We start from the raw sequence: 27,434 nt of genomic DNA, 5'->3' as shown, positions 1-27,434 counted from the left end.
GGGGTAAAAGTAGACCTCTATCTCTTATTCCAAGTCAAGGCTTATTAAAATCGGTTACGTTTTTTTTCCGTTCGAGAGATTAGCCTGGACATTAAAAACTTGTGTGTATTTTAGTACCTATCCTGTATTTTAAGCACTTGATACAACAATTATTTTAAAATCACAGACAAACACTTCAATTTCATTTTAAATAGGTATGTATTGATTGACAGAGCTTTATCTCTCTTGACATTGACAGAGCTTTATTTGCTCTGGGATGCAACCACAACTGAATGCAACCTACGATGAATCGTGCTACGAGTGTAAAAGCAAGTTTTTGCACATCCCAATAACATTTAATTTTGTAAATCTTCTTATTAGATAAGGAAGGTTTAAAATCCCAAATATTTTCAGGTTATATCCAGGTGCGCCTCTCGCAGGCGTCCCACCTTTGGGGCTCGGCCTCCCGGGGCCGTCAGCTCACCTCGGCTCTCTGGGGGCTCCAGCTCTCGGGGCCTTGGGATACTACGCACAGGCGAGACGAACCCCCTCGCCGGACCTAGACCCGGGGAGCCCCGCGCCCCCCCACCGGTCCCCAAGGGAGCCCTCCTTAGAACGGCGCACTGACGACGAAGACGACGACGAACCCATACATGTGTAGATCCAGTGATCTGTGATTTAAAAACGGACAAAAAAGTTTGCCACTATCGGACCTAAAACCTCTGCGGTTGCAAGACTTACAAGTGAATTTATCACGTACCAGACAACCTACAAGTGCTTAACTAAAAATTATACTCACCGTGAAGTGTACAAGGTTCGGTTACCTTCGGCTCAAAGGACAGTACTTATTTATTTTGTTGCAGTAAGAAGAATGTATAAAGAAAACTATGTGCAAAGTTCATGTGCTGTTGAGAGATTTGTTTCTATGAACGGGCATCGTCCGTAATGATTATGTGATATTATAAGCTCGGATTAAATAATGATAGTAGATTAGATAGTAGCTTATGTGTAATATAAATTAATTTGATGTCGTACAACTAATAATTATGCCTACTATATTTAGAAAACATAACGCTTTGAAGACTCAGAAATAACAAGCTGGACTTGATGATTACAGTGTCTACCTTTTTTATGACAAGAGGGAAACTTTTCTAGAAATATCCAACCTACTGAGGGAGAAATAGATGGTTATGTGGAAACCATACCATCTAAAACCACAGTGCTCTTTAATAAAAAAGCCCCTCACACTACGTCTATAAGACGCGTCTCGAAAAGAACAGTGTCTACGTATGAGGATATATATTTTTTTATTTTTATTTAAATTTTTTAACTTAATATGTCTTGATTATATTGATATAAAATCTATATTTTCTCCAGTGAATTTTCTACTAATAGAAAACATTTAAGAGTTGTATGCTTTGTTTGGTATTCCTCTGGGCTAGAGACAAATCTGAATAAAAAATTTAACGATACAAAATAGTAAATTTTCGCGTCAAAGCGTCATACTTGTATGAATAAACCGTATGCTCAATAATGAGAGAAACTAACCCATTTATGTCCTGTCTATCTGTAATTAATTACATAAAAAACAATTGCCATACGTCAATCCAATCTAAATAGTTTCTACGAAAGAGAGAGAGATGTTTTTAAACAATCCTTTAGATACTGGTTTTTCCTTATTTTAGTTTATCCAAAAAAAGTTAGACACGGAGACAGAGAGTGAGATATGATGGATGATATCTACCTACTACAATTTTATCTTACTCTGTCTGTCTTCGTATGAAACTTTTTGTGAAGGAAAAACCTAAAGGCTGATAAATCGAATTATAATTTGGATAATGATTTCATTGCCAAAAGATGGCATTAAACGAATAAATTATTAATACTATTTTATTATTTTTATGGTTACAATCGTTTTATAACCAATAACATAACCTTTTCATCACTTTTGGATTATTTTTTGCAAAATTAAAAAGATAGTACTCTTATTATTCCTATGGCTTTCCCTCTTCAAAATCTTTTGAAAATGGCATGGAACTTAAACGATAATTCCGTTGATATTCTTGTCTCAAATTTAAATAGATTTGTCCCTAGTCTATTCTATTGTGCTTAATTTATTTACAAAAAAAAAACAGTTTTCTCACAAATAAAAGCATAAATGGTATTGTAAATAATATAGATGAACAGTATTAACCTTCAAACATTGAAGAATTATTAATTACTTTCTTAACATTTATTTCTATTGATACAATGTGCAAAAGTGTATAATAAAAAAAAATTTATTATTATTATGATATTGTATGTATTGTTAGTATAAAATACACAAGTAAATAAAGGTAAATAGAACTAGGTATTTACTGTAACTAAAACTATAATAGTTATACGGCAATGTACTTAAGCAATCTGGAATGTGGCATTTATGTCAAATAGATTTGTGGTGTTTTGTAATTAAAATGTTGTCAATTAACTTGGTTTTTTTTTCTTTTAAACAAATATGACTTGTAATTTTTACTGTCCGTGGGAAACAAACGTCCATAAAGACTACACAATAAACGTGAATAAATATTTGAATATGCAATTTCGAAAAAGGCACATGTCTGAAAATGTATATATTTATTATATAAAATAAAATGTATATATAATAAATATATACAGTTTCAGACAAGAATAATCTAATTATGTACTGAATATCCGACATTTTTATCCGAATTATGCTCTTTTCGAAATTGCATATTCATTTAATTGTATACTTACAAATGGCTATTTGCTTAGTTAGCCTTACTAAAGCCATATTCGATGTTACCAACAAAGAAATGAAGGTCATTTCATAACTTATTTATTTTAAATTATGTACTGCAGCAAGATCTATATTAGGACGGGTAGGTATGCTGTTCTAGTAGGGTTTTATCAAATTTGTCTGGACCGGAAGAACAGCATGAGCTGAAAAGGTAAGTGTTGACAAGCCTTAAAAACAACAACAACTAACTTGAGGTAAGGAGTACGTAGGTATCGTTTACTCATACTACTCGTAGGTACTCGTTAAGTTAAAAGTCTATAATATAATTATTATAGTGTATTGTAAAACTCAATTATAGTTTGAGTTAAAGGTTAAAACTAAACAAATATAGTTTTGTTTCTACAAATGTTGTGTATTGGAATTATTCTAAAACGTTACACCAATTTGCCAGTGATTCGTAATAAAAACCCCGTGTAAATTAACTCACTCGGGTCACGCCATCGAATAAAATGTACTAGCTACTAAGCGCGTTTGTTCCTATAGATTTACAGACTTGCGATTCCAATATTGAACTTTTTTCTTAGCATAGGAGACTCGAGGTCCAAGAGCTGGTGCACATTTTTGGGTAATTATTTGAATACTTATCTTGCACCTATCTTAAAACAAAACTGGAGAATGGCAAACTAAAGCACAGTGAGGCTTTATTGCCTTGAGGATATTTTTGCAAAGGATAATTCCTTAAGGCCATCTGAAAATTAAAATTTTTAAAATTGAACATTTAAGTAGTCAAAATAGCGTAAAGTACGTAAGCCAATCCAAAGTGATTATTAGACATAAATTAGATTTAAATCTGTCTTAACTTTGCAAGATTAAGCCGCTGAAAAAGTGTGTAAATAAGCCTCATAAGAGGCTCAAAGTCACACAGCGGGCGATGGAACGAGCTATATTAGGAGTATCTCTGATCGAATCAGAAATGAGGATATCCGCAGAATAGCCAAAGTCACCGACATAACTCAACGAGTTGCGAAGCTGAAGTGGCAATGGGCGGGGCACATAGTTCGAAGAGCCGATGGACGTTGGGGTCCAAAAGTGCTGGAATGGCGACCGGCGCTAGTAAGCTCAGTGTTGGTCGACCCCCACCAGGTGGACTGACGACATCAAGCGAGTTGCAGGGATTCGCTGGATGCAGGTGGCTCAGTATCGTGATGTTTGGAAGTCTTTACAAACGTCCATCGGCTGATATGATGATGATGATGAAGTAAATAAGTATTTTGAAAAATTTTACCTCTTAGGAGGCTTTCTACACGACATCATACCGGAACGCTAAATCACTTGGCGGTGCGTCATTGTCAGTAGGGTGGTAACTAGCCACAGCCAAAGACTCTCACCCGCCAGACCTGAACCAATTATAAAACCTCAATCGCCCGGGGATCGAACCCAGGACCTCCGTCACAACACATGAGAGATAGAGTAAACAACGTTATTCAAAGGCGGTGTTATTGCGTTAACCATAATATGCATATATCAGTCTGCCGCCATGGAAGCCGTTGGCGACTGGGAACCAATCAGCCATGGAAACAACTTAGTTGCAGAATTTCCGTAATTGTTGCTTATGTTTATGTGCCTCCAGCTCACCTTTGACTGTTTTTGTGCTTTTATTAAACCATTATTAGACCTACAGGGACGGCTGTATAAACGAAGTCTTAATGGACAGGATGTCTATGTATCTGCTTATTGAAACCTCCTAGGTATGTAGTAGGGCTGCCAAACGTATTATAATATATAGTATTGTACTATATTTGGGATCTGCTATATACTTTTGAAGAAATATATGGTACTTAGGTAAAAAAGAAAAAAAAGGCTTTTTTTCTTTTAGGTACCTCCGCAAAAATACTATATTTTCAAGACTGAAATCTAACAAACAACATTTTTATTTAAAACTTTTTAACAAATGCAATAGCGTCCAGCCTATCAGAAATTGTTTACCTTATTATGAGTTACAAACATCAAATTTTAAAATAAATATCTTTTGGTTTTCAAACATTTAAAAATTAATTGTGAAAAAGCATACCTATCAACAACTATATATCTCCGAAATAATTTATGAAAGTTATGAAATATGTTGCTACACATTGTATTTTAAGTGTAGGTAATAGGTAAGTTTCAAGACAATCGGATAAGCCGTTTTGTAGGAAAAAACCAAAGCATAATTTCATTTCAAAAAACCAAAGCATCGGCTGATATGATGATGAAGTAAATAAGTATTTTGAAAATTTTTAGCCCTAAAGAGGTTTTCTACACGACATCATACCGGAACGCTAAACCGCTTGGCGGTTTAGCGTTCTTTTTAAAGTATTATTTTAAAAGTTTTTAACTTGCACAAATACAAAAGATTTAATTATTTCTCAAAAACTCAAGTATTGTTTTCATAATTTCAAATTATTTGGCTCAAAGAGGTAATCTAATCTAATAAATAGTGGTATTTTTTCAAGATAAGGCAATTTCGCGATTCACTCCGCAATTCCCTCAACGCATAATTGTCACGAATGATTAATTTCAACACTTGTAAAAACGTTGGTGTCTTTCTTACGCCACATAAAACACAGACTAATAGGCGGCTGTATTAGTAATCATGTTATTAATTCAAACGATTGCATGGTTATAATTGTTGAAAAGTAAACGGGAACAAGTGAATAATTATGAGTGGCATTAGCAAACGAGGTTGCCAACAAAGCGATGATGAACGATACTCGCCCGACTATGTGAAGCGAAGGCCACGGCGTCTAATCTGCGTACACTGTGGCGTGAGAACTTGCGTCTAGCGCCTACTGTTACTCAGTCTGCGTCCACTGGTAAGTTAGCGTCCACTGTCCATCGTGTTATAATTGTTGAAAAGTAAACGGGAACAAGTGAATAATTATGAGCGGCATTAGCAAACGAGGTTGCCAACAAAGCGATGATGAACGATACTCGCCCGACTATGTGAAGCGAAGGCCACGGCGTCTAATCTGCGTACACTGTGGCGTGAGAACTTGCGTCTAGCGCCTACTGTTACACAGTCTGCGTCCACTGGTAAGTTAGCGTCCACTATCCATCGTGTTATAATTGTTGAAAAGTAAACGAGAACAAGTGAATAATTATGAGCGGCATTAGCAAACGAGGTTGCCAACAAAGCGATGATGAACGATACTCGCCCGACTATGTGAAGCGAAGGCCACGGCGTCTAATCTGCGTGCACTGTGGCGTGAGAAACTGCGTCTAGCGTCTACTGTTATTCTGCCTGCCTTCATTGGTAAGTTAGTGTCCAGCGTTCAGACTAACATAGTAATTTTGGTTGGGTGAATAATTATTAGGGGAATTAGCAAACGTGGATGCCAACAAAGCGACGTTAAACGATACTCGCGCAACTATGAGTAGCGAAGGCCATTGCGTCTAATCTTCTTACAATGTGGCGTGAGAACCTGCGTCTGTGACTCAGACTGACTGGTAAGTTAGAATCCAAAAGGGTGTTAGCTTTTTTTTATTTAATAACTCGCTTACGCTTGCAATCGCGCCTGATGGTAAGCGGTGATGCAGCCTATGGTGGAACGTGCTTGCCTAGAAGATGCCTATTCACTCTTGACTTGAATATACCCATATTACAGGTAGTGAGGAAAACGGAAGCTGGAAGGGCATTCCAGATCTTTGCAGTGCAGATACGTATAAAAAATAGTCTTCCAACGTCTGCAAGTCACGTGATCAAGTTATCGATCAATCCTATACATTTGTTTAGTTTTCGTTTGTAGAAATAGAATCGACGCGCCACATGGCTACAGGCCCTGATCATGATAAACTTACCAATGCTGTTGTCTGTCAATGATAATGATGATATGCAAGACTTATCAAAGTATTTTGTCTGTTAAGGGACCTTCTCCATCTATAGTGTAACATTGTTACGTGGTCAATGTTCACGAACGTACCCTTAATATAAAAAATGTACCATTTCTAAATATGTCACGGTCGTCAACATTACGAAATGAGTCCCGCCACTTATCGCACGAACTTGTATTCAAGCTTTCCTCTGGTTTCGGCGGTAACATTTTTAGTGGGCATAAAACCTATTTAAAAAGCAATCAGTCAGTGGCCGCTGATTGCGAGCGCCGCACGCCACAGCCCATGTTCACAAAACGGCGCAATTAACAACCCCTTGGCGTCCCCTCTCGGTTCCGTGCTGATCTAATCATAAAACGACCGTTTTCTGGAATCGCCTCTACAAACTATTGCGTGTTTTATCGCGGGGGCGGCGTGGTCAAGCTTCGCCGACAAGAAGGAATAATGTTTGGACTACTGAAGGCCTTTTTTCCAACTATATTTATTCAAGTATTCCGTGTTTACACCTTAAGCTGTTTTTTTAGGCAGCTTTGAGTTAAAGAGACAAGTACACGTATATAATAGCTATACAATATACATACTAATTAGTTATGAAGTCTAACCCTTGAACCGAAAGAGTACCCAGCCCATGTACCCAAGTGGCACGTCGTTTCTCATTCTACCATCGCAAACGCTTCGAAAAGTAGAAAAATGTATGGAATGACAGATCTTGATCACGTGACCTGTCGTCAGCAAATGTCATTCGCATACATTTTTCGAGTTTGCGATCACTGACACGAGGGGCTGACACGTAACTTCTAGTCTCTTGAAGGGGCGAACCTTTATGGCTACAATCCTCTACGTTTGAACGGCCTCATTGATAAGGTATTACAGATATCTAACCTAATATAGGTACAATGGTAGCCTTAAAGTGTTTTTCAGATAGCATGGGTGACACGCGCCTGTATGACGTTCATAATACGTTCTGTTATCGTGAATCGCGACAAACTTTCAAGAGGGAAACGAACTCTAACCTTCACCAACCTATATGAAACGATCTGTAGTGCCCTGTATATAAATCGAAATAGCAACTAACTTTGCAAGTGTGTATAAAGTCGAAAGTGACAGAAAAGTATTCAAAATACACTTTAGTTATCTTTAATGGTAGGCGTCCATAGATCCGCACCGTACGCATCGGACGGATTTTAGTATTCTATGTAAAGACAACCATACAAGTGCGTCCACTGATCCACATAGTACGAATCGCATCGAACGAATTTTATATAGCGTAAAATTAAAAATCCGTTTGATGCGTCTGATACCTACGTATGATACATCGCAACCGCATTTTTGACAAAAAAGGTCAAAAATCGTTAATTCTTTCGACTTAGGTAGGTACCTAGAGTATCAGTCACAGGAGTACCTACTCTAGTGACTGATACTCTACTGATATAGAAAAACCTCGCCTAATCTGAGCTCGACCAGTTTTATTGACGCACTGCCTTAAATAGAAAATATTAATTTGAGTTCACTTTGCTCTTGAGAGTTTATATGATACATACGTAATATGCAATTCAGTAATTTACATAAGTTCATATATATTATTCCTCAGTTACCGAATAGCCGCTTAAGTGTACGTATTAATGTTAATTTCCCGAGTCATATGCAAAAAAAGGTAATTTATTTAAAAAACGTATAAAATGATGGTCATCTTAATATTCTCGGGTAAGATACGGCATAAAAAGTCGAACAAGGAGTAAACACGCTAGACGCCGTACCTGATTAATATTTATACGGTTTAAACGTTCCTTAATCACGAGCATCACTGCCTTTATTAGCAATGAATTCGTGTCTGTAAGCAATAGCCGTTTAATATATCTATTATTCGTTAATTACAAACTTCTAGGTTATTTTTTTCTTTTTAAATTAACTTTTCGCGAGAGAACCTTTTACATTGCGAACTTTGTTTTTTATTGGTTGTTTTGTAAAGGTCATTAACATTATCACAGATTATTACGCCAACCCGGCGAACAACAGACCATGGAGTATATCCACTTAGATATATCCGTATATATATCCTACTGTATGATATTTTTAATTATGTCCAACAGGACATTAATTGTATTATTTGTAGCGTTTCAAGCAGGTTGCACAACAGAATTCAAGTATTCTGGCTGGTGTTTTTGAATAATGTGCATTCGAATTTAACATAGACGTCCACATATTCGCATCGCAGATATCGGACGCATCGCATCAAACGGGTTTTTAATTTTAGTGTTATAAAATCCGTTCAATGCCATCCGTATGATGCAGATCAGTGGACGCACTTTTATGACTTTCAATACATAGAATACTGCAATCCGTTTGAAGCGATGCGTCCGATACGTACGATGCGGATCTGTGGACGCCTACCATTATAGAAAAAATGTCAGAAAGGCGTAACATTTTTTTCAGAAATGAAATTAATGAGATATAGTAACTGCTGTGTACTGTGAGTGTACTCAACTATGAGTATTGTTTGGCTTGACGGCCATTTTGGTTAAACCAGGGGCCTTAGCCATGTGGCACGTCGATTCTCTTACTACAAACGCTAACGCTTCGAAAACTAACAGATGTATGGGAATGACAGATCCGATCGAAAACTTGATCACGTGAATTGTCGATAGTGAAAGTTTTTTTTTTAATTTTAGAAGCGTTAGCGTTTGTAGAAAGAGAATAGACGTGCCACATGGCACATGCCCTGGTGGAAAAACCATGGCTATAATTAGTCCCTAGTCCCTACTAAACTGGTGCGGGCGTCGGGCAAAACTAATAGGGTACACTACCCTAGAAGTAATACCTACTATTAAAGTATTATTAACTCGAGTGGGCTTCATACAAAACTAATAGGGTACACTACCCTAAAATACCCTAGTAATACCTACTTCTAAAGTCTGGAGCCCTGAGATTTTGGACTATAAGAATGCCGTGACGTTACTTAGTTAGCACAGTGTCTACTACAGTGGGTCTACATATTCTTGGCAGGTGAATGCGAACCCAATCGCATCCGTGCATCTTTGTTGTTAAGATACTCATCAATTGTATAATGCTCTACCAATAACAGTAAATCGAATATTATGTAAAAATGGCGGCCAAGTCATACTGACAGACACTTTACGTAGAGTTCCCTCGTTGTTATAATAAACACAACTTTTAATTAAGGTAAACAGTTCATGCTATCAAAATACCTTGAAAGGGAGGTTTTATCTACCAGTGTATATTTTTATAAACTACACATATATTCATTGTCACGTAAAAAAATCCTTAAAATAGGATACCTACATAATTTTAACCAATGTAGCGGTAATATAGTATCAACTTAATGAGTTTTCTCTCTTAAAGGTATTAAAAACAACATTTAGTATTTGTCTGCTTAACCACTGAACAGTGATTGTCTATACCTAAATAGGTACGTATTAATGCCACTATTTATTTCAGAAACTAAGATTTTTGTTGAATAAAAATAATAGCCATATTTTCTCTAGGTAAAAGTAACCAAGTAAAAGTGGGCACGTCCGTTAGTCCGTTAAGCAAAGAGCAAAGAATCTAGCGTTCGGTCTAGACCTAACCGATACTATGTCTAATATACAAATTACTCGTAAATTCATCTCTAACTGACTAACTGGCGAGAGTAACCGTTAAACCAAAAAAGATTAACGTTTATAAATCTCACAAAAGAACCCTAAAATGCGGTTTTTTCAATAGAGTTATTGGTATCGTTTTCAGTTTCGTAATCAATTGTATTGCTTGCGTTGAGCGCTTCCGGGATTTTATGTAAGTAGACTGAGTGTTTGTTGAAACGATTATTGCGGCTCAGGCACATACATGGCTATTATGAATCGTTTATAATAACTCGTTTCCTTAATTATCACGTTTTCTATACATATTTGCAGTGCCGTGTAGTGTTTCTCTTTCTTAAGTGTGTGAAACCTGCCAATCAAAAACTTCATACCGCAATAGCTCTTTGATCAAGCGGCCTCTTTAGCCGAGAGGTTATAGGTTCAATACCCGATCCAAAGGTCGCGAATACGACTATATTAGTAATTAGGAGGAGGATGAAAATCCACACTCCTTTGGATTTCTACACGACAACGTACCGAAACGCTAAATCGCTTGTCGGTACGTCTTTGTCAGTAGGGTGTTAACTAGCCACGGCCGAAGCGTCCTACCAGCCAGACCTGGAATTATTTACCAATTACCATTATTATTTACCAATTAAGAAAACCTAAGTCCAGCCGGGGATCAAACTCAGGACCTCCGTCTTGTAAATCCACCGCACATACCACTGCGGGGCGCAGTTGTTAAGTTATCGATCGGTCTGTTATTTCCATATTTTTAGTTTTCCAAGCGTTAACGTTTGTAGAAATAGAATCGGCGTGCCACATGGCTACAGGCCCTGCTCTGGCATAAAAAATAGTAGATACTAAAAAGCATACTCTCAAGCGGTAAAACACCAAGCGAAGCTCAGCCTGATATTAAATATAACATAATACAAAGTTATTTAACGGGTGTTTAGCACTAAATCAATGGCTGCCCCCCTCCCCTCGGTGTAGATGTGTATCGGCTTCCGGTCGCCGCCGCGCGCCTTGTAATTACTCATTACCAGCCATTTTAGCCTTTTTGTCCACCGACCACTGACTACCGGCCGCGCGGACTCGGCGAATTATACAAACAAAACCAGGTTATGATTTTTAATGTCGCGACTTAACAATGTACTCATTCTAAATATTATAACAATTCAACCTAAAGACTGTTTAAAAACTAAGTAAAATATCAACCCTAAAATATACACATTGCTGTCATATATGGCCTGACTTATTATGTAACATTTACAACGTAAGGTAATTAAAAGATAATTTAAAATAGAATAAATTAAAATAAGCCTTTAATACGGACGATTTTTCGGATACATATTACATGTAATTAGTTAATTATGAAGATTAGTAGCTTTTTTTTTATTTCTTTACTTTAAGCCCTTGACTATGATAGAAGCTAAGATGGATGGATACTAAGATGGTAGCGGGATAATTTGTTGGAGTAGGATGAAAATCCACACTCCTTTCGACTTCTACACGACATCGTACCGGAACGCTGAATCGCTTGGCGGTACGTCTTTGCCGGTAGGGTGTAACTAACTACGACCGAAGCCTTCCACCAGCCAGACCTGGACCTATTAATAAAACCTCAATCGGCCCAACCGGGGATCGAATCCAGGACCATCTTGTAAATCCACCGCACACACCACTGCACCACGTAGGTCGTCAAAAAAAGAAAATTCCCTAAAAATCAATCCTAAAATATAAACATTGCTGTCATATATGGCACGACTTACTATGTAACATTTACATCGTAAATAAATCAAAAGAAATTTAAAAATATAATAAATAAATCAAAATGCACGCAAATCAAACTAAATTGAAATCGCTTCATCCGTTCGGGAGCTATGGCGCCACAGACAGACTGACAGACATAGAGACAGACCCCTCTTTTTACGTCGGGGTTTAATAAAAAGCAAAGTAATAACACAACAATAACAACGTAAGTATGTACATACAAATCGCAATTGTTTAGGCCGTTAGTCTCGCCATGATTGTAATTAAACCGACCGATTTGAATAGCAAAGCGGAGCAATTTTTATTTTACACGGAGCCGATGGTATCGCGTAATTAACAGTACCGTTTAGTTGACGCCATAAACGGCTTCAGCGCTTTTTGTGTTCTAATCCTTGTGAATGTGCACCTTTTGTAATTAATGATTTCATTGTTCATTTTATTTTTTTTACTTTACGGTATTTGACCACGTCAAAAGTTAGCTTTTGACGTGGTCAAACACTGTACGCTCCAAAATCTTATTAATAATCTTATTATTTTATTTGAGCAACAGTTGAAGTGAAATAATGTTTGTCACTTCTTTACGTTTTTTAAAACTAATTTAATGAAACTCTAATGAGACTTTTTTATATGGAAATAATTAAAAAAAAAACACACTGATATTATGAATAAATGCAGAAAAAATTGCAAACAACCGCGGTTAGTTGCCTCGACTAGTAACAGAAGGGCTGGCTCATTTTTTGCGCAAAGGAATCAGCCTGGCGGTCCAGCGCGGAAATGCAGCCAGTATTCTTGCCACCAATCCACGTGGACATAATTTGTATAGTTCTTAGTTACTTTAAGTTCCTTATTATATTCTTTCTCAATAAAAATGTAACTTAAAACAATTGTTATTTTATATAAAATCAAACGAAATATTGTATCCACTTAACATAAAGTATTTATGCTGCATCTACTGACAGTTTTGAGGAACCTCCCGAATTGATCCTAATATTTTTTTTCCAGAAAACTTTGACACAAAAATAAAACGTTCAAAATCAATAAAAAACATTTTTAAAGGTGCCGCTTAAAAAATTCTAAAATAATAATGAATAATATTATAATATATTAATGGCATTCAATTCGTTAGACACAAACAGGTGAATTCTGAAATCAAATTACAAAAAGTCAAAATTTAATGCAATGTTAAATAAATTAGCCCATCAAGCTTTAATTAAAAAAAAATACAAAATCCAACGTTGCGTTAATCTAACCCGAATAACATCGTTAATTAGTAAACTAATTAAGTAAATAAATATTATAAACATACCTACCTAATTCAATCCGTTTCAAATCTCTAACACAAAATATTAAAATCGTGTAGGTAATTATACGAGTTTAATTTAGTGGGTAAGGGCATTTACACACGATGTGTTGCCAACGTCGCGTTTTTAACACCAAGAAAATACTGTTTAGATTGACTACTAATTGAAGAATATTCCTATTAGGCAGCGATTCTTTATAATATTTATTTAATAATATACTTTTTGAAGTGTTAACTTTGTATGGGAGGGTAACCGTTTAGTAACGTAACGCGTTACGGCGCCACTCTGTCTGGATGCCCTTTCTCTCACGCATACAGCCAGGTTTAAGTTATCACTTCTGTCGAGCTTCCCGAAACGCTCATTTTTTTTTTGTTTCAGTTATTGTTTGATTTTTATGACGTATCTATCCAATGCTTTTTATTTTATAATTCGTTTACTGATGATTGTGAGGATACGTGTTTAAATATAAATGTCGAAAAATCCACAATTAAGGCGCTGCAACCCATATATTTTTTTTATGTTATATTGTACCTTTTATTCGGCTCATTGTTGAGCTCGAGTCTCCTCTCAGAATGTGAGGGGGGGTAGCCAAATGCAGATTGGCAGACTTTACACACGAAGAGAATTAAGAAAATTCTTAGGCATGCAAGTTTCCTCACAATGTTTTCCCTTCGTAGTTTGGAACACGGAATATTTAATATTTTTAAATGCACATAACTGAAAAGTTGCAGGTGCATGTCCCGGACCGGATTCAAATCTACGCTTTTCGAATCTAAGGCAGAGGTCATATCCACTAGGCTAGGCTCTTTCCTTGTTTTCAGTTCCCCGTGGTTGTTTCCCGGCCCAGGACTTCTGCAATATTCACTTTAAACACAGTTCTTGGTTAGTGTGAAGAATATATTATGGATAGTACATTTTTAATTTTAATTGCGGTATGTATGTCAAAGTCCGCGATCAGCTTTACTAGATAAAAATGAACCGTCGGCAATTGAAATCGTAGATAGTATCCCCATGGAAAGGGAGCTAGATTATTATCGGGGCAGTGCATTAAAGTGAGCAATTACGTGTGTGATGGAGATATCCTCTATTTGCTCGTTCATGTACACTGCGGTGTTGATTTACTTTTTCCATCGCCTAATGACAGCTACTGACGATCAAGTAAGCTCACATGCCTGCAGCGCTAATGGCTTGACGTCTGATAAAACTGATCGTGTGTTGGTCACGATCTGTATGATGTCATGCACATCGCGATCAACACACGATCAGTTTTATCTGCTAAATAAAGCTAGCCACACACGGCTCGATATTCCTATTTTCCTGTAGAGCTGCTACCATGACGTCCGATAAAACTCATAGTATGTTGGTCGCGAATCGCAATGTGCACGGCTCGACTTTAAGCAAAAACATTGACCAACACAAGTTGAGTTTTCCCGGACGTCATGCACGCAGCGCTGCAGGCATATGGGTATGTCGGACCGTGTGTGGCTAGCTTACCGAGCGCCGGTAGACGGTAGTCATTTGAAAGCATATTTACTGAGCTAACATTACATTACTAACATAAAAGGTTACGTACAACGGTACAAAGTGCACTATTAAATTGTTTTGTTTCATTGTAACTTTTTATTCTGTTATATACTTCGAATACCTACTATGTCTAATGTCTATATACTAACTACTAGGTATATGTTTAAAAAATAAAAGATGCTGGCGACTTTGTATGTTTGGAATTCGATTTTTTATAAACACGCTACCGTACTGACAAAACACTGTATCTTGAAAGACTTTTTAGAGTAAAGATCTTTGTTTTTCGTCGTCATCAACCCATATTCGGCTCACTGCTGAGCTCGAGTCTCCTCTCAGAATGAGAGGGGTTAGGCCAGTAGTCCACCACGCTGGCCCAATCTGGATTGGCAGACTTCACACACGCAGATAATTAAGATAATTCTCTGGTATGCAGGTTTCCTCAAGATGTTTTCCTTCACCGATTGAGACACGTGATAGGTATTTAATTTCTTAAAATGCGCACAACTGAAAAGTTGGAGGTGCATGCCCCGGACCGGATTCGACCCCACACCCTCCGGAGTCGGAGGCAGAGGTCATATCCACTGGGCTATCACGGCTCCATTTTTTACTTTTATATTATTTTTTAGAAACAGGTACTATTTCGTACTATTATAGGTACTATTACTATTACAATACTATTACAGATACAGGTATTATTTCTTATTTATGAGTCTTTATAAAAAAAAATAGGTAAATGTCAGAGATATAATATGCAAAAGTCTCTACTACCACTCCTGTTCAGGAAAAACATTTTGTGCACTTTAAAAAAAGTCTTTTCCTCTTCATCATTGGCCTACACTGACATAACATGGTATTATAGTGTCTTAATAAACTAGAATTTAAGTAAATGCTAAAGATATATGTAAAAATCTCTACCTACTTCTCCTCTAGGCTTAAAGCTTAGAGCTTTAGGAAAAGTTTCCTTTTTCGAAAAAGTTTTTTGTGCACTTTTTATAAAAATCTTTTCCTTTTCACCTTTATCATCATCATCAGGCCTACACTTACGAGCATAATAAAAATTTAAAACAAAGGTTTTTTTTTTATTCTTTACAAGTTAGCCCTTGACTACAATCTCACCTGATGGTAAGTGATGATGCAGTCTAAGATGGAAGCGGGCTAACATGTTAGGAGGAGGATGAAAATCCACATCCCTTTCGGTTTCTACACGGCATGGTACCGGAACGCTAAATCGCTTGGCGGTACGTCTTTGCCGGTAGGGTGATAACTAGCCACGGCCGAAGCATCCCACCAGCCAGACCTGGACAAATTAAGAAAATCTCAATCTGCCCAGCCGGAGATCGAACCCAGGACCTCCGTTTTTTAAATCCACCGCGCATACCACTGCGCCACGGAGGCCGTCAAAAATAAAGCTGTAATATATTTAAGTTTACTTCACATTCAACTTAATTAGCCTGTCAAAACTAACCTGACAAGGTCACTTAAGTCTATAGACCTATAAAAAAAATTAAGATAACTTTTAAAAGCTTAAAAGTTTACATTTCTAGGTACAGGTGTCAAAATGTATAAGTGAGCTTATTATCGCAGTAATACATCGAAAGTGAGTAATTAGTTAGACATACAAAATAAAGTGGACGGACATCATTGCTATGCATAATTATTAGTTAGACTTAATTAACCTCGGATTTTGTATTTATATGCCAGTCTGATTCCATCAAAACCATGTTCAGAATTATGGCTAAAAATCGATTTAGTAGTTTTTATATAGGTCATTACAGTTACTATTATTCTGAATTGAGAAATTATTTTCACGACTATCGGCTCGGTAGTGAAGTCGTTATAGTAAAAACAATACTACTCTTTTGACGGGCTCCGTGGCGCAGTGGTATGAGCGGTGGATTTACAAGACGAAGGTCCTGGGTTCGATCCCCGGCTGGGCCGCTTGAGGTTTTTTTAATTGGTCCAGGTCTGGCTGGTGGGAGGCCTCGGTCGTGGCTAATTACCACCGTACCGACAAGCATTTTAGCGCTTCGGTACGATGTCGTGTAGAAACCTACTCTTAATAAGTTAGCCCGCCTTCCCTCTTAGATTGCATCATCACTAACCATCAGGTGGGATTGTAGTCAAGGGCTAACTTGAAAAAAAAACTCTCATAGGTTACAAAAAGCTCTTTGAGAAAACTATTCCATTTTCACAGCACCGCCTTCAAAGTGATCAGCAGGTAGAATATAATATGATGTTATTTTTCGCTTTTTGGTTTAGTTGGAACGTTTTAAGTTTTTGAAGACGGTTGTAATTTTTTTTATTAGAAAGGTACCTTTTCCGAAGCTGGTAATAAAGTGACGCCCTTCATATAAAAATAAAACGTATTCAAGGTCCCTTGAGGTTTTTTGCAATATCACCCAATAGGTAGATCTGCTATCTTTTTTGCGTTATTAATAAAAATACAAAATTACACTCTGAGAAAATTGTATACGAAAATTAAAATCAAATATAATTACTGCCTGGTTACCTAATACTAATTAATCAAAACTACTAATTACTTAATCAAAATGTTATTGTTTTTTTTTTTCATTGAATATGTCTGTTATGTAAATTACTAGCTTATCTATTCCTTGTAGTAATTTGTATTCTTTACAAAATATGTTAAGCAGATACCTATATTTTTCTAAACATCTACAGCACCACTTCCTTGCATTTAAGGCAGTAGGTACTTAATTTTGTATTAGCAAACGCCTTGCGGTTCAACTCGCGTAGTTTCCGTTCCCGCAGTTCGTCATCAACCCATATTCGGCTCACTGATGAGCTCGAGTCTCCTCTCAGAATGAGAGGGGTTAGGCCAATAGTCAACCACGCTACCCCAATGCGGATTGGCAGACTTAACACACGCAGAGAATTAAGGTAATTCTCTGGTATGCAGGTTTCCTCACGATGTTTTCCTTCACCGATTGAGACACGTGATATTTAATTTCTTAAAATGCACACAACTGAAAAGTTGGAGGTGCATGCCCCGGATTGGATTCGAACCCACACCCTCCGGAATCGGAGGCAGAGGTCATATCCACTGGGCTATCACGGCTAATCCGCAGGAGTACAGGGATAAAATATACACTCACAAATAACGTGGTAGTCTATTGGTAAAAGAATTTTCAAAATCGGTTCAGTAGATCCAGAGATTACCCCCTACAACCTCACAGACCTCTTTATAGTATTTAGTAAGTAGATTTAGCATTCCTAATTCGTGAGACAGGAAACCGTTCGAAAGCGAAACTTTAAACACTGCAAAAAAGACATGTCAACAAGATCTTCAACTTTCTTCATGTTACATGAAGCAAGCACTCGTAAAATTCATGTTACACTTCAATCAAAACCATTACCGGATTGGTCAAATATAAACGTACAACAACAAAATTATTTTCAACTGGTCTGAGCTAATGAAAGCTTTCTGGGTGCATTAACGCACGAGACACGAGACATATTTTTTATTTGTTTTATTAAATAAAAAATTTAACGGGCTCCGTGGCGCAGTGGTGTAATAAAAAAAAATAAAAATAACTTTATTTCCTAACAATTACAGTCATTTTTGAAAATTATTATTAAGGTTTACAAGTTTTACAGATTGTTAGTAGGTTAGTTGATATTATCTAATTTTTTTATATTATGTTAGTAATGTTAATTTTTCATTTTATTATTCTTTTTTGTAAGGACTGCATAAAGCAGTGAAAGCCTCCTCCAATTGTAGCCATTGTATTCTGTCTCTGGCTGTTCGTTGCCATGTTTTACCTGCAACCCTGACTATATCGTCACTCCACCTTCTTAATGGTCTACTCCGTTTGCGTTTTGAGTCTCGTGGGTACCAGTTTGTGGCGCAGTGGTGTGCGCGTTGAAATTACAGGACGGAAGTCCTAGGGTAGGATCCCCGACTAGGCCGTTTTGAGGTTTCCTTAATTGGTCCAGGTCTGGTTGGTAGAAGGCTTCGGCCGTAGCTACCGGCAAAGACGTACCGCCGTTTTCTTATAAGAAAAAAAACTCAGTAGGTAAGTATTTCATATAGCCCGACCTAGAATTCGAAACCACAGACTGAACCAACGGGCAGTTAACCCTAGAATCACTCACTCACTCATTATCAGCCGATGGACGTCCACTGCTGGATATAGGCCTCTTGCATGGACTTCCAAACAAAACGGTCTGGAGCCGCCAGCATCCAGCGGCTCCCTGCAACGCGTTAGATGTCTTCGGTCCACTTAGTGGGGGGTCGACCACCGCTTTTCGGTGCGGGTTCGCCAGTCCATCTCATTTCTGATTCGATCATGCAGAGAAACCCTAAGCATAGCTTCATCGCCCGCTGAACCCTAGAATGCACGAAGCAAAATATTGTTATAGCAAACAAAGTGTCCACAAACCATTGAGCGGCTCTCCACTGGCAGAGATGCTATCGTCCACCGGCCGGTAATTAGTCGTTTCATTTTACTCGCGCGATAACACTGCACGCTTTGTATGCAGTTTTTTATAATTAATTCCTTTGTATCGATTGATTCGTTTTAATGGTCACCTCGGTTGCGTGAGCTTAAAGCGTTTTATTGCTTTTTTCCATATACAGGCGTGTACTTAAGTTGCTTTAATGCTTTATTTATGTTATAGCTACATCGTAATTGTGTTAAAACGCTTGTAGTGTGTATAAATTTTGTAGTAGGGTTTTTTTTGATATAGCTTGTCAGGGGAAGTAGGTAATATCACCATGTAGGTATGGTTGCCGGTGTTACCTGTAGTCACCTACAGGCACATAAGTTCTACCTCAAATGCCTTAGATAGACAGGCGTATAAGAACTGCTTAACAAATATCGCTATTAAAAAGAATATGCAGTTCTTGCGCATACTTTATGACAATTATTACTGCAACGGATAAGGGTTGTTATCCAGAGTATTTTCTTTGGATTTCAGCCAATCAATCAGCGCTGAGCAAGCTTCATACAATAGAAGTGATTTGACAGTTTCTTAAATTGTATATAAATTAGGAGCATGCTAATAGTTAAGCAATTTTCTAAAAGTAACAGGGTATCTGTGATCAGTAGGTACTTTGAGAGCTACAGGGATTTAAAGGGTCAGATTTGCGGCACTGCCACGGATCCCTGGAAAACCCCATATTTTGTATGGGGAGTTTGCAGGTATCCGTGGAACGAATTAATGACGTCGTTGATCATAATGATCGTTAGATATGTTTGGGCGTTCAAACAAAATTACAAATATCTTTGTTATTTGTGCGGCTGTGTTTATAGTTCCTGTATTAAAAAATGTCACGTTTAATGTAAGGAAGTTAAAAATGTAAGAATTTTCATCTAATTAGGTACGTTAAAGGATTTTTAGTAGATTTGAAATTTTATAATCTTATTTATTTTGCAAACATTTGTTTTTTACATATTAATTAGGTAGGTAGTTAAAGTTGACCTAATTTACCTGAATGTCTCATAAAAATCTATATATAACCTAGTCATCATCCCGATTCGATATCGGAACTTAATAATTACAACAGCAAGTTAAGTGAGTTTCTAAAACCAAGCTGTTTCTAGGGAAATCTCGATAACTTATCTTATATCCCTTGCCGGGATTCGAACCCTGTGCAAAAAAACAACGAGTACCAACCAACATGGCATATAGATAACGTATCACTTTAATTTCGGTACAATGAAACAAAATGGCGTCACGCAATCGGAGGTAGCTAACCGCGAAACGTCCATTACGTATCCATAATTCCACCAAATGGTAGATTATAGTTGAAAAGAGCTGACAAACAGACGATCGGCTGTGGCAGAACAATGCGCCGCTTCCCGCATTATAAACAATTTGCTTGTCAAAATGTGGCGCGCGCAGCGATACATTTGACCTCATTAGTTCATACCAACCTTCAAAGTTTAGTAGGTTAGAAAGCTATAGAAATTTTAAATTGTTTTTCATCAGTTTTCCATTCTTATCAACACATTCGGCTCACGGGTTAGGCCAAATAGTCTACCTAGTAATACTTGGCTAGTACTCGTAACAAACAAAAATTAAAAAAACAAAATTTGAAAAATATTTTTCACTACTCTTGCTCAAAAACATTGTCATATTACCACTCCACAGCGGGGCTAAACAAGCATTTCAGCCTCTAGGGGCTAAAGTAATTTTGTTTTTTTAATTTTTGTCTGTTACGAGTACTAGCCAAGTACTAGCCTACTTTATAACGAAGGAGGTTTTATTCGTAAATAGAATCATCGTATCGTAAATACCTACGAAAAAATTAATAAGTGGAGTAAAGAACAACGAGTTGATTCAGTTTTTTAAACTAATAACTCCTACGTTTACCTGACATACTCATTATTCATCTTCACAGCAGTCGGATATTAAGTTACCGGGTAAAAGCATCTCTCTTAACATAATTTTTTCCAAGTTCGTACATTTAACTTTGAATTAAAATAAAACATTGAATTACCGTAAGTATTTTTTTTTTCTCGCAATCGTAGTGAAAAATATAGTGTAACACGCGGGGCCAAACCGCATTATAAACTCGGTTTTTATTTAGCGGCCCACGCCTTACGTCTCGGGCTCTAAAAATACTTCGTACCTATATAATGGGTCGTTTTAGCCCCTTGTGTAACAATCTACTATTTTATCCCCGTATTCTTATGGGAAAGGGAACTACGCGGCGCTACTAAATACTGCACCATCAAGGAAATTTTTCATATACCTCCTTTGTGCATTAGTTACGGCCAAATCGTTAATGGGCTTTGCGGAATGCGAAATGGCGTTCGTTATTAATTTAAGGTTAATAACATTAGGTGACAACCTTACATAGAAATAAGACTAAATTAATTTACTAAAACTTATTCGTTTAACAGTTACGTTAACATACTAATATACAAACCTACTAATATATTTAACATAATAAAATAAAAAAAAAACTTAATATTGTTAATGTTGTTAAAAATTATGTAAAACTTATGTAAGGATTAATAAAGGCTTTGAATTGAATTGAATAACATTAGGTGGCTAACATAGTCAAAGTTAGTGAACAGGCCTGCAGTTAAATTTTAAATTAATGGTAAAGTTAAATATCTTAACATTACTAACCGAGCATCATAACAGTTATTTTCCCATAATTCTGAATAAATCGGCAATATATACTTTTGCTACAATTAGCTTTACATATCTAACCGCCAAACGATATTAGCGTTCCGGTACGTTGCGGCGAGGAAGCCAATTAGAAGCAATATGTGTACTTCTGTGTTGCATTTACCAGGGCAACGTATTCCAATTTAGATACGCCATCTTTATGTATCATTGATGTTATTAAATTAGTTAAAGTAAGTGTCGATAATAACCTGTTGGTGCGCACTTAAACTTAAACGAGAGCCGTAATAGCCCAGTGGATATGATCTCTACCTCCGATTCCGGAGGGTATGGGTTCGAATCCGGTCCGGGGCATGCACCTCCAACTTTTCAGTTGTGTGCATTTTAAGAAATTAAATATCACGTGTCCCAAACGTTAAAGGAAAAACATCGTGAGAAAACCTGCATACCTGAGAATTTTCTTAATTCTCTACGTGTGTCAAGTCTGCCAATCCGCATTGGGCCAGCGTGGTGCACTATCGGCCTAAACCCTGACAGGAGATTCGAGCTCAGCAGTGAGACGAATATGGATTGATAACGACGACGCACTTAAATTCTTACAAAAAAAAAACTCTTAGGTAGATAGGATTAAACTAAATCAATCGGTATATATGATATACTTGAAAAATATACAGTCGGGTTGAGAATTTCTTCCTTATAGATCGAATTTTAAGCTACAAAAGATAGAAATTTTATAATGAAAACAACATGATTTTTAATCTCAATAATAAAGGAATCTTTATTGTTGTAGGTTGCACTTATCCGAAGGATCTCAACCTAAATCCATGTACCAAATCGTGTGGTTTAAATAAAATGTTGTATCAACGTGGCAAATAAATAAGTAGGCATAGATATCTAGATAGTCATAGTTACATCTATAAAAGGTAAACCAAAAGACCTTTGATCTTGTAACTTTTGTACCAAGGCGCCTTAGATAAAAATCACTTACCAAGTAACCTACGTGCGGCTAACACGGGCCCGGCAAGTTCATAAACATCCATTATGCGGGCAGGTCTGTAATGAGCCCGCGATATCGGTCGTTTTGTACCGCATAATCGCGATCTTATCACCTGCCCACCCCCCGCCGCCCGCGCGCCTCCCCCTCGCCGTCGGACCGTGACCACCGGACTTTCGCACCGATTCTCTAAACTACGAATTGTGTAAATAGTAAAAATACAGGTCAAGCGTGTGTCGGGACGTGACTAGTGTTCTGTATATTGCTACAGAATTTAAAAAGAAATGTTTGCAAGTAAGAGTTGGTAAGTTTAGTAATTTTTATGATTAGTAATTAATCTAGTTTACTAGTCTACGAAATACCGACGAACGCTTGCGACAACATCACCCAGACCCAACTCAAACCCTCTACGCACATTTCACCCCAAAGTATCCTCAGGTAAGGTTGACTCTACAACATTCAGATGCAAACTAATAATAATCATTATGAACTTCCGCATAAGCTTGCTTCTTGCATAAGTTTGTTTAATTGTTAGTATGCTGGCGCTCCATTATTGCTTCCAAAAAATTAACACTTGAATGAAGCTATATCTAGGACGGGACTTTAAATCATTATTTAAATAATTTATTATATTATGTCTATATTATAAAGGGCTAAGGAGCACAGAATCCCGAATTCTATTCCTATAAACAAGCCCAAAAAAAAATAAAACTTGAATCTACGAGAGAGTTCATTACCTACTTCTTTAAATTGAAAATACCCAATACTGTCAATCATAACTACCTTTAATGTAATATTTTTGCTGGTATATTATAATAATTATATACCTAAAGTACCTTACCGTATCCTTTATCAACCAATAGATAAGAATCATTGCTATTTAGAATATTCTAAAACGAAATGACGTGTTACTTATTGCATTTAACTACAGAACCCTAAAAATTAACGAGCTTCCATTATAATTACTGTTGTCATGTAAACAGTGACTAATGCCAAACTTTTGGTTGGCAAATTAAAAATACATTTTTAATTCATAATACCTACACGGATAAGTGACGTTATTAATTTAAAATTACAATATTAAAAGTGCCTAGATCACTCATATTGTTTTTTTAAAAATATCTCATTAAAACTATGTTAGCTGAGTAGCGAATTAATAGTCGCTTTTCTTTTTTACCTGATTGTCACGACTAAACTTGTAAAACTTAACTTAGACTTAACTTGACCTTTTGTTATCTATATCATTATAACATTTAGAAACAGATGCCATACCACGATTTTTAATTTAATTAAGTCATAATTAAATTAAAAATAATTGTTAGTAGTTACAATTAAATGACAATAGCTTACAGTATTTGAGCGATAATGTGGTATTTTGTAAGTATTATTCTGCTTTCTTATCTTTGTTATTTTTGAGTGTTTTTTTTTATTCTTTACAAGTTAGCGCTTGACTACAATCTCACCTGATGATAAGTGATGATGCAATTTGAGATGGAAACGGGCTAACTTGTTAGGAGGAGGATGAAAATCCACACCTCTTTTGGTTTCTACACATCGTACCGGAACGCTAAACCGCTCGGCGGTAAGCCTACCGGTTTACCGGTAGGGTGGTAACTAGCCAGCCGAAGTCTCCAGCCAGACCTGGACCAATCAAGAAAACCTCAATCAGCCCAGCCGAGGATCGAACCCAGGACCGCCCTCTTTGTGTGTTACTTTATTAAAATACTAGTTGACGCCAAACAGTTTTACCCGCGTAGTTTCCGTTCCCGTGAGAATATGGGAAACAAATATATTCTATGACAACTAAGATGGATTTGGTAGTGAAAAAAAGAATTTTCCAAAATCGTTTCAGTAGATCCTGAGATTACCGGTACAAAGCTACAAACTTTGCCTCTTTATACATTAATATCACAGATTAAAGAATAATAGCAGATAGAGCGCACGGAACACGACGATGTCGTAGCCGTTCCAAATACAAAATTCAAAAACGAATACATTCTCGAGTCAGTACGACATTCTCGCATCAGTAATTTTCAATATTATTTAAGAAAAATGGCGTCTTATGTTTTTAAATATTTTAAAAATTGTTTACAAAAACTAAAGAAATAAGATAAAGTATTTTTTATTGGTAATTATTGATTATTCTATTAATTTACGTAATTGTCGAAAAAATCGTATTTGCGGATGTCAAGCAGACGCGTGACGTTTGTTTTTTTTTTCATCGGCTCCACCATGCTGCTTGATCTGGATCATTCTTTATTCTATGTTTAGTGTCTATGGATATTGCGATGGTCTTCACTTAATGTCAAGTGGGTTATCGAATTGTAACATCTATAAAAAATTAACATCAGGAATGAAAAAAAAATTACTTTGAAGTCCATATAAAGTAACCTACTTTAGATAAGTTAATTTAAATACAAGTTAAAGATAAGTTACCAGCCAACCTACTTTTTATTTTAAATTGTCGACAGAGACACTGTGACTTTAGCAACAGTCAATGAATAATTAACACCCTAATGTAACGCACGAATTCCATTTCGTAAAATTGTCACTAGAAACACTAATATTAATATTAATAAATATTGCCACCCCACTAATTTTAACGGCATGCTTAATTATCATATAAACTGGTTTTAAGTCGGAACACATCAAAATTCTTATGAATAATGAGGTTGAATTTTAAGCTTCGTTACATGTTGTCAGTTAAGTGAGCTTTAGTAAAAAAACGTTTGTATTATACTGATAATAATTACAGAATTCGTTGAATATCTAATTAACAATAGGCGTGGGATGGCGATACCATTTGGGTTGATTTCTAATATTTATCACTAGCTGAGTGGTTCCCGTTCCCGTAGAAATACGTGGATAAAATTTAGCCTATAGCCTTCCTCGATAAATGGGCTATCTAACACTGAAAGAATTTTTTAAATCGGACCAGTAGTTCCTGATATTAGCGCGTTCAATCAAACAAACAAACAAATAAACAAAAAAACAAACTCTTCAGCTTTATAATATTAGTATAGATGCTAAAGACGCTTATTCTTAGTTTTCTGATTTTCTATAGGTGCACTAAAAGCTTGCAAAAGCTCATCTCTTCAATCAGCTTTGTCGTGGCCCTATCATATGTTTTCTGTGGCCCTATTACAAAATTTATTCTTAGACGACGTATACTTCAGTTCGTTTCATGTAGGATGGTGCGGGTGACAGTTAGTTTCACTCTTGAAAGTTTTCCGCGATTCACGATAACAGTACGTGTTGTGAACATCATACAGGCGATTGTCACATTACCCATGCTATCTGAAAAACACTTTAGACTACAACATAATTTCCACTTTGCACGTCTGGCGGCTTACGAGAAATCGTGTGGTGAGCCTAAACCTTTCGTCCACGTGATATTCTGTTTTTCTCAAATTCCGGGTGAATCTATATGTTACGTTAGATATGTTGTTTAAATAACTACAAGTGCTTTAGAAAACACAGTTTCAATTTCATTTATATGTATGTATTGATATAGATTATACACGGGTAAGACAATAAATGATACGAATACTTACGTTACGTTATCGACCCATATACGGCTCACTGCTGAGCTCGAGTCTCCTCTCAGAATGAGAGGGCTTAGGCCAATAGTCCACCACGCTGGCCCAATGCGGATTGGCAGACTTAACACACGCAGAGAATTAAGAAATTCTCTGGCATGCAGGTTTCCATACGATGTTTTCTTTCACCGTTTGAGACATGTGATATTTCATTTCTTAAAATGCACACAACTGAAAAGTTGGAGGTGCATGCCCTTATTTGAGTTAGTTCTCTGACGGTATAATATGCCGCTTTTCAATTTCATAACACCAGTTTAGAGATCACGTCAGATACAATTCGTATTTCAAATAAAGAACAATGGCAACATTAACTTTGTAATTGTCACAGTGCGTGTGTGCGTCACTAATTGTCGCGTCCGGCGGAAGTGGCCGGTTCCGAGGCGTCAGGTGTCGGCCCACCTGTGTGCGTGCACACACACAGCCTGGCTCACTTTGTGTCTGTGAGCGTGTGTGTGTGTGTTGATACACACTCAGACCGCGTTGTTGTGAACCGGGCATGTGTTCACACTAATTAGTGAGCTTTCTTAAATTAATGCGAGTGATCAGGCTCACAGCTTGTTTTAGTGCCGATGTAGATAAAAAATATATTGATAAGAATGATATTGAAGTGTGTTTTTATTTCTTATTTTGTAGGACACACTATGACATTGACAAGTCTATCCTATGTTATATTTAGCTTTATCGAGGGTATCTACATTAAACATAAAGTTAAAAAACACATTAAAGTCATCTGCCTATTTTAAATGACCCTTCTCTCCTAACAGAGGTCTTATGATAAAATATGTATTGTAGGTATCCCATTTTAACCTACTTCATTCATCATTACAAGATTCTTCTACAGGATCACATATTATTAACAACCCATATACTTACGGTTGAGAACGAGACCCCTATCATGCTGATGTCTAGACTGTGCACTGTTCAGCACGAGTCCCATCTCAGAATGACAGTGGTTAGGCTAAGAGTCCACCACGCTGG

General features: G+C 36.8%; 1 protein-coding gene across 1 annotated transcript in view; it reads left to right on the top strand.

The window, feature by feature from the left end:
* Window positions 1-2,446, top strand: part of LOC112051348 (homeobox protein B-H1-like) — a 51,440-nt gene extending 48,994 nt beyond the window's left edge. The window contains exon 4 of the mRNA XM_024089951.2: window positions 394-2,446. Coding sequence (XP_023945719.2) covers window positions 394-640 — 247 coding nt within the window. The 3' untranslated portion in view covers window positions 641-2,446. The remainder of the gene's footprint in view (window positions 1-393) is intronic.
* Window positions 2,447-27,434: the final 24,988 nt, after the last annotated feature.

This window comes from Bicyclus anynana, chromosome 4, assembly GCF_947172395.1.
Source record: "Bicyclus anynana chromosome 4, ilBicAnyn1.1, whole genome shotgun sequence".
NCBI lineage: Eukaryota > Metazoa > Arthropoda > Insecta > Lepidoptera > Nymphalidae > Bicyclus > Bicyclus anynana.
Note: the sequence above shows the minus strand (reverse complement) of the source record. Positions and strands in the feature narration are given on the sequence as shown.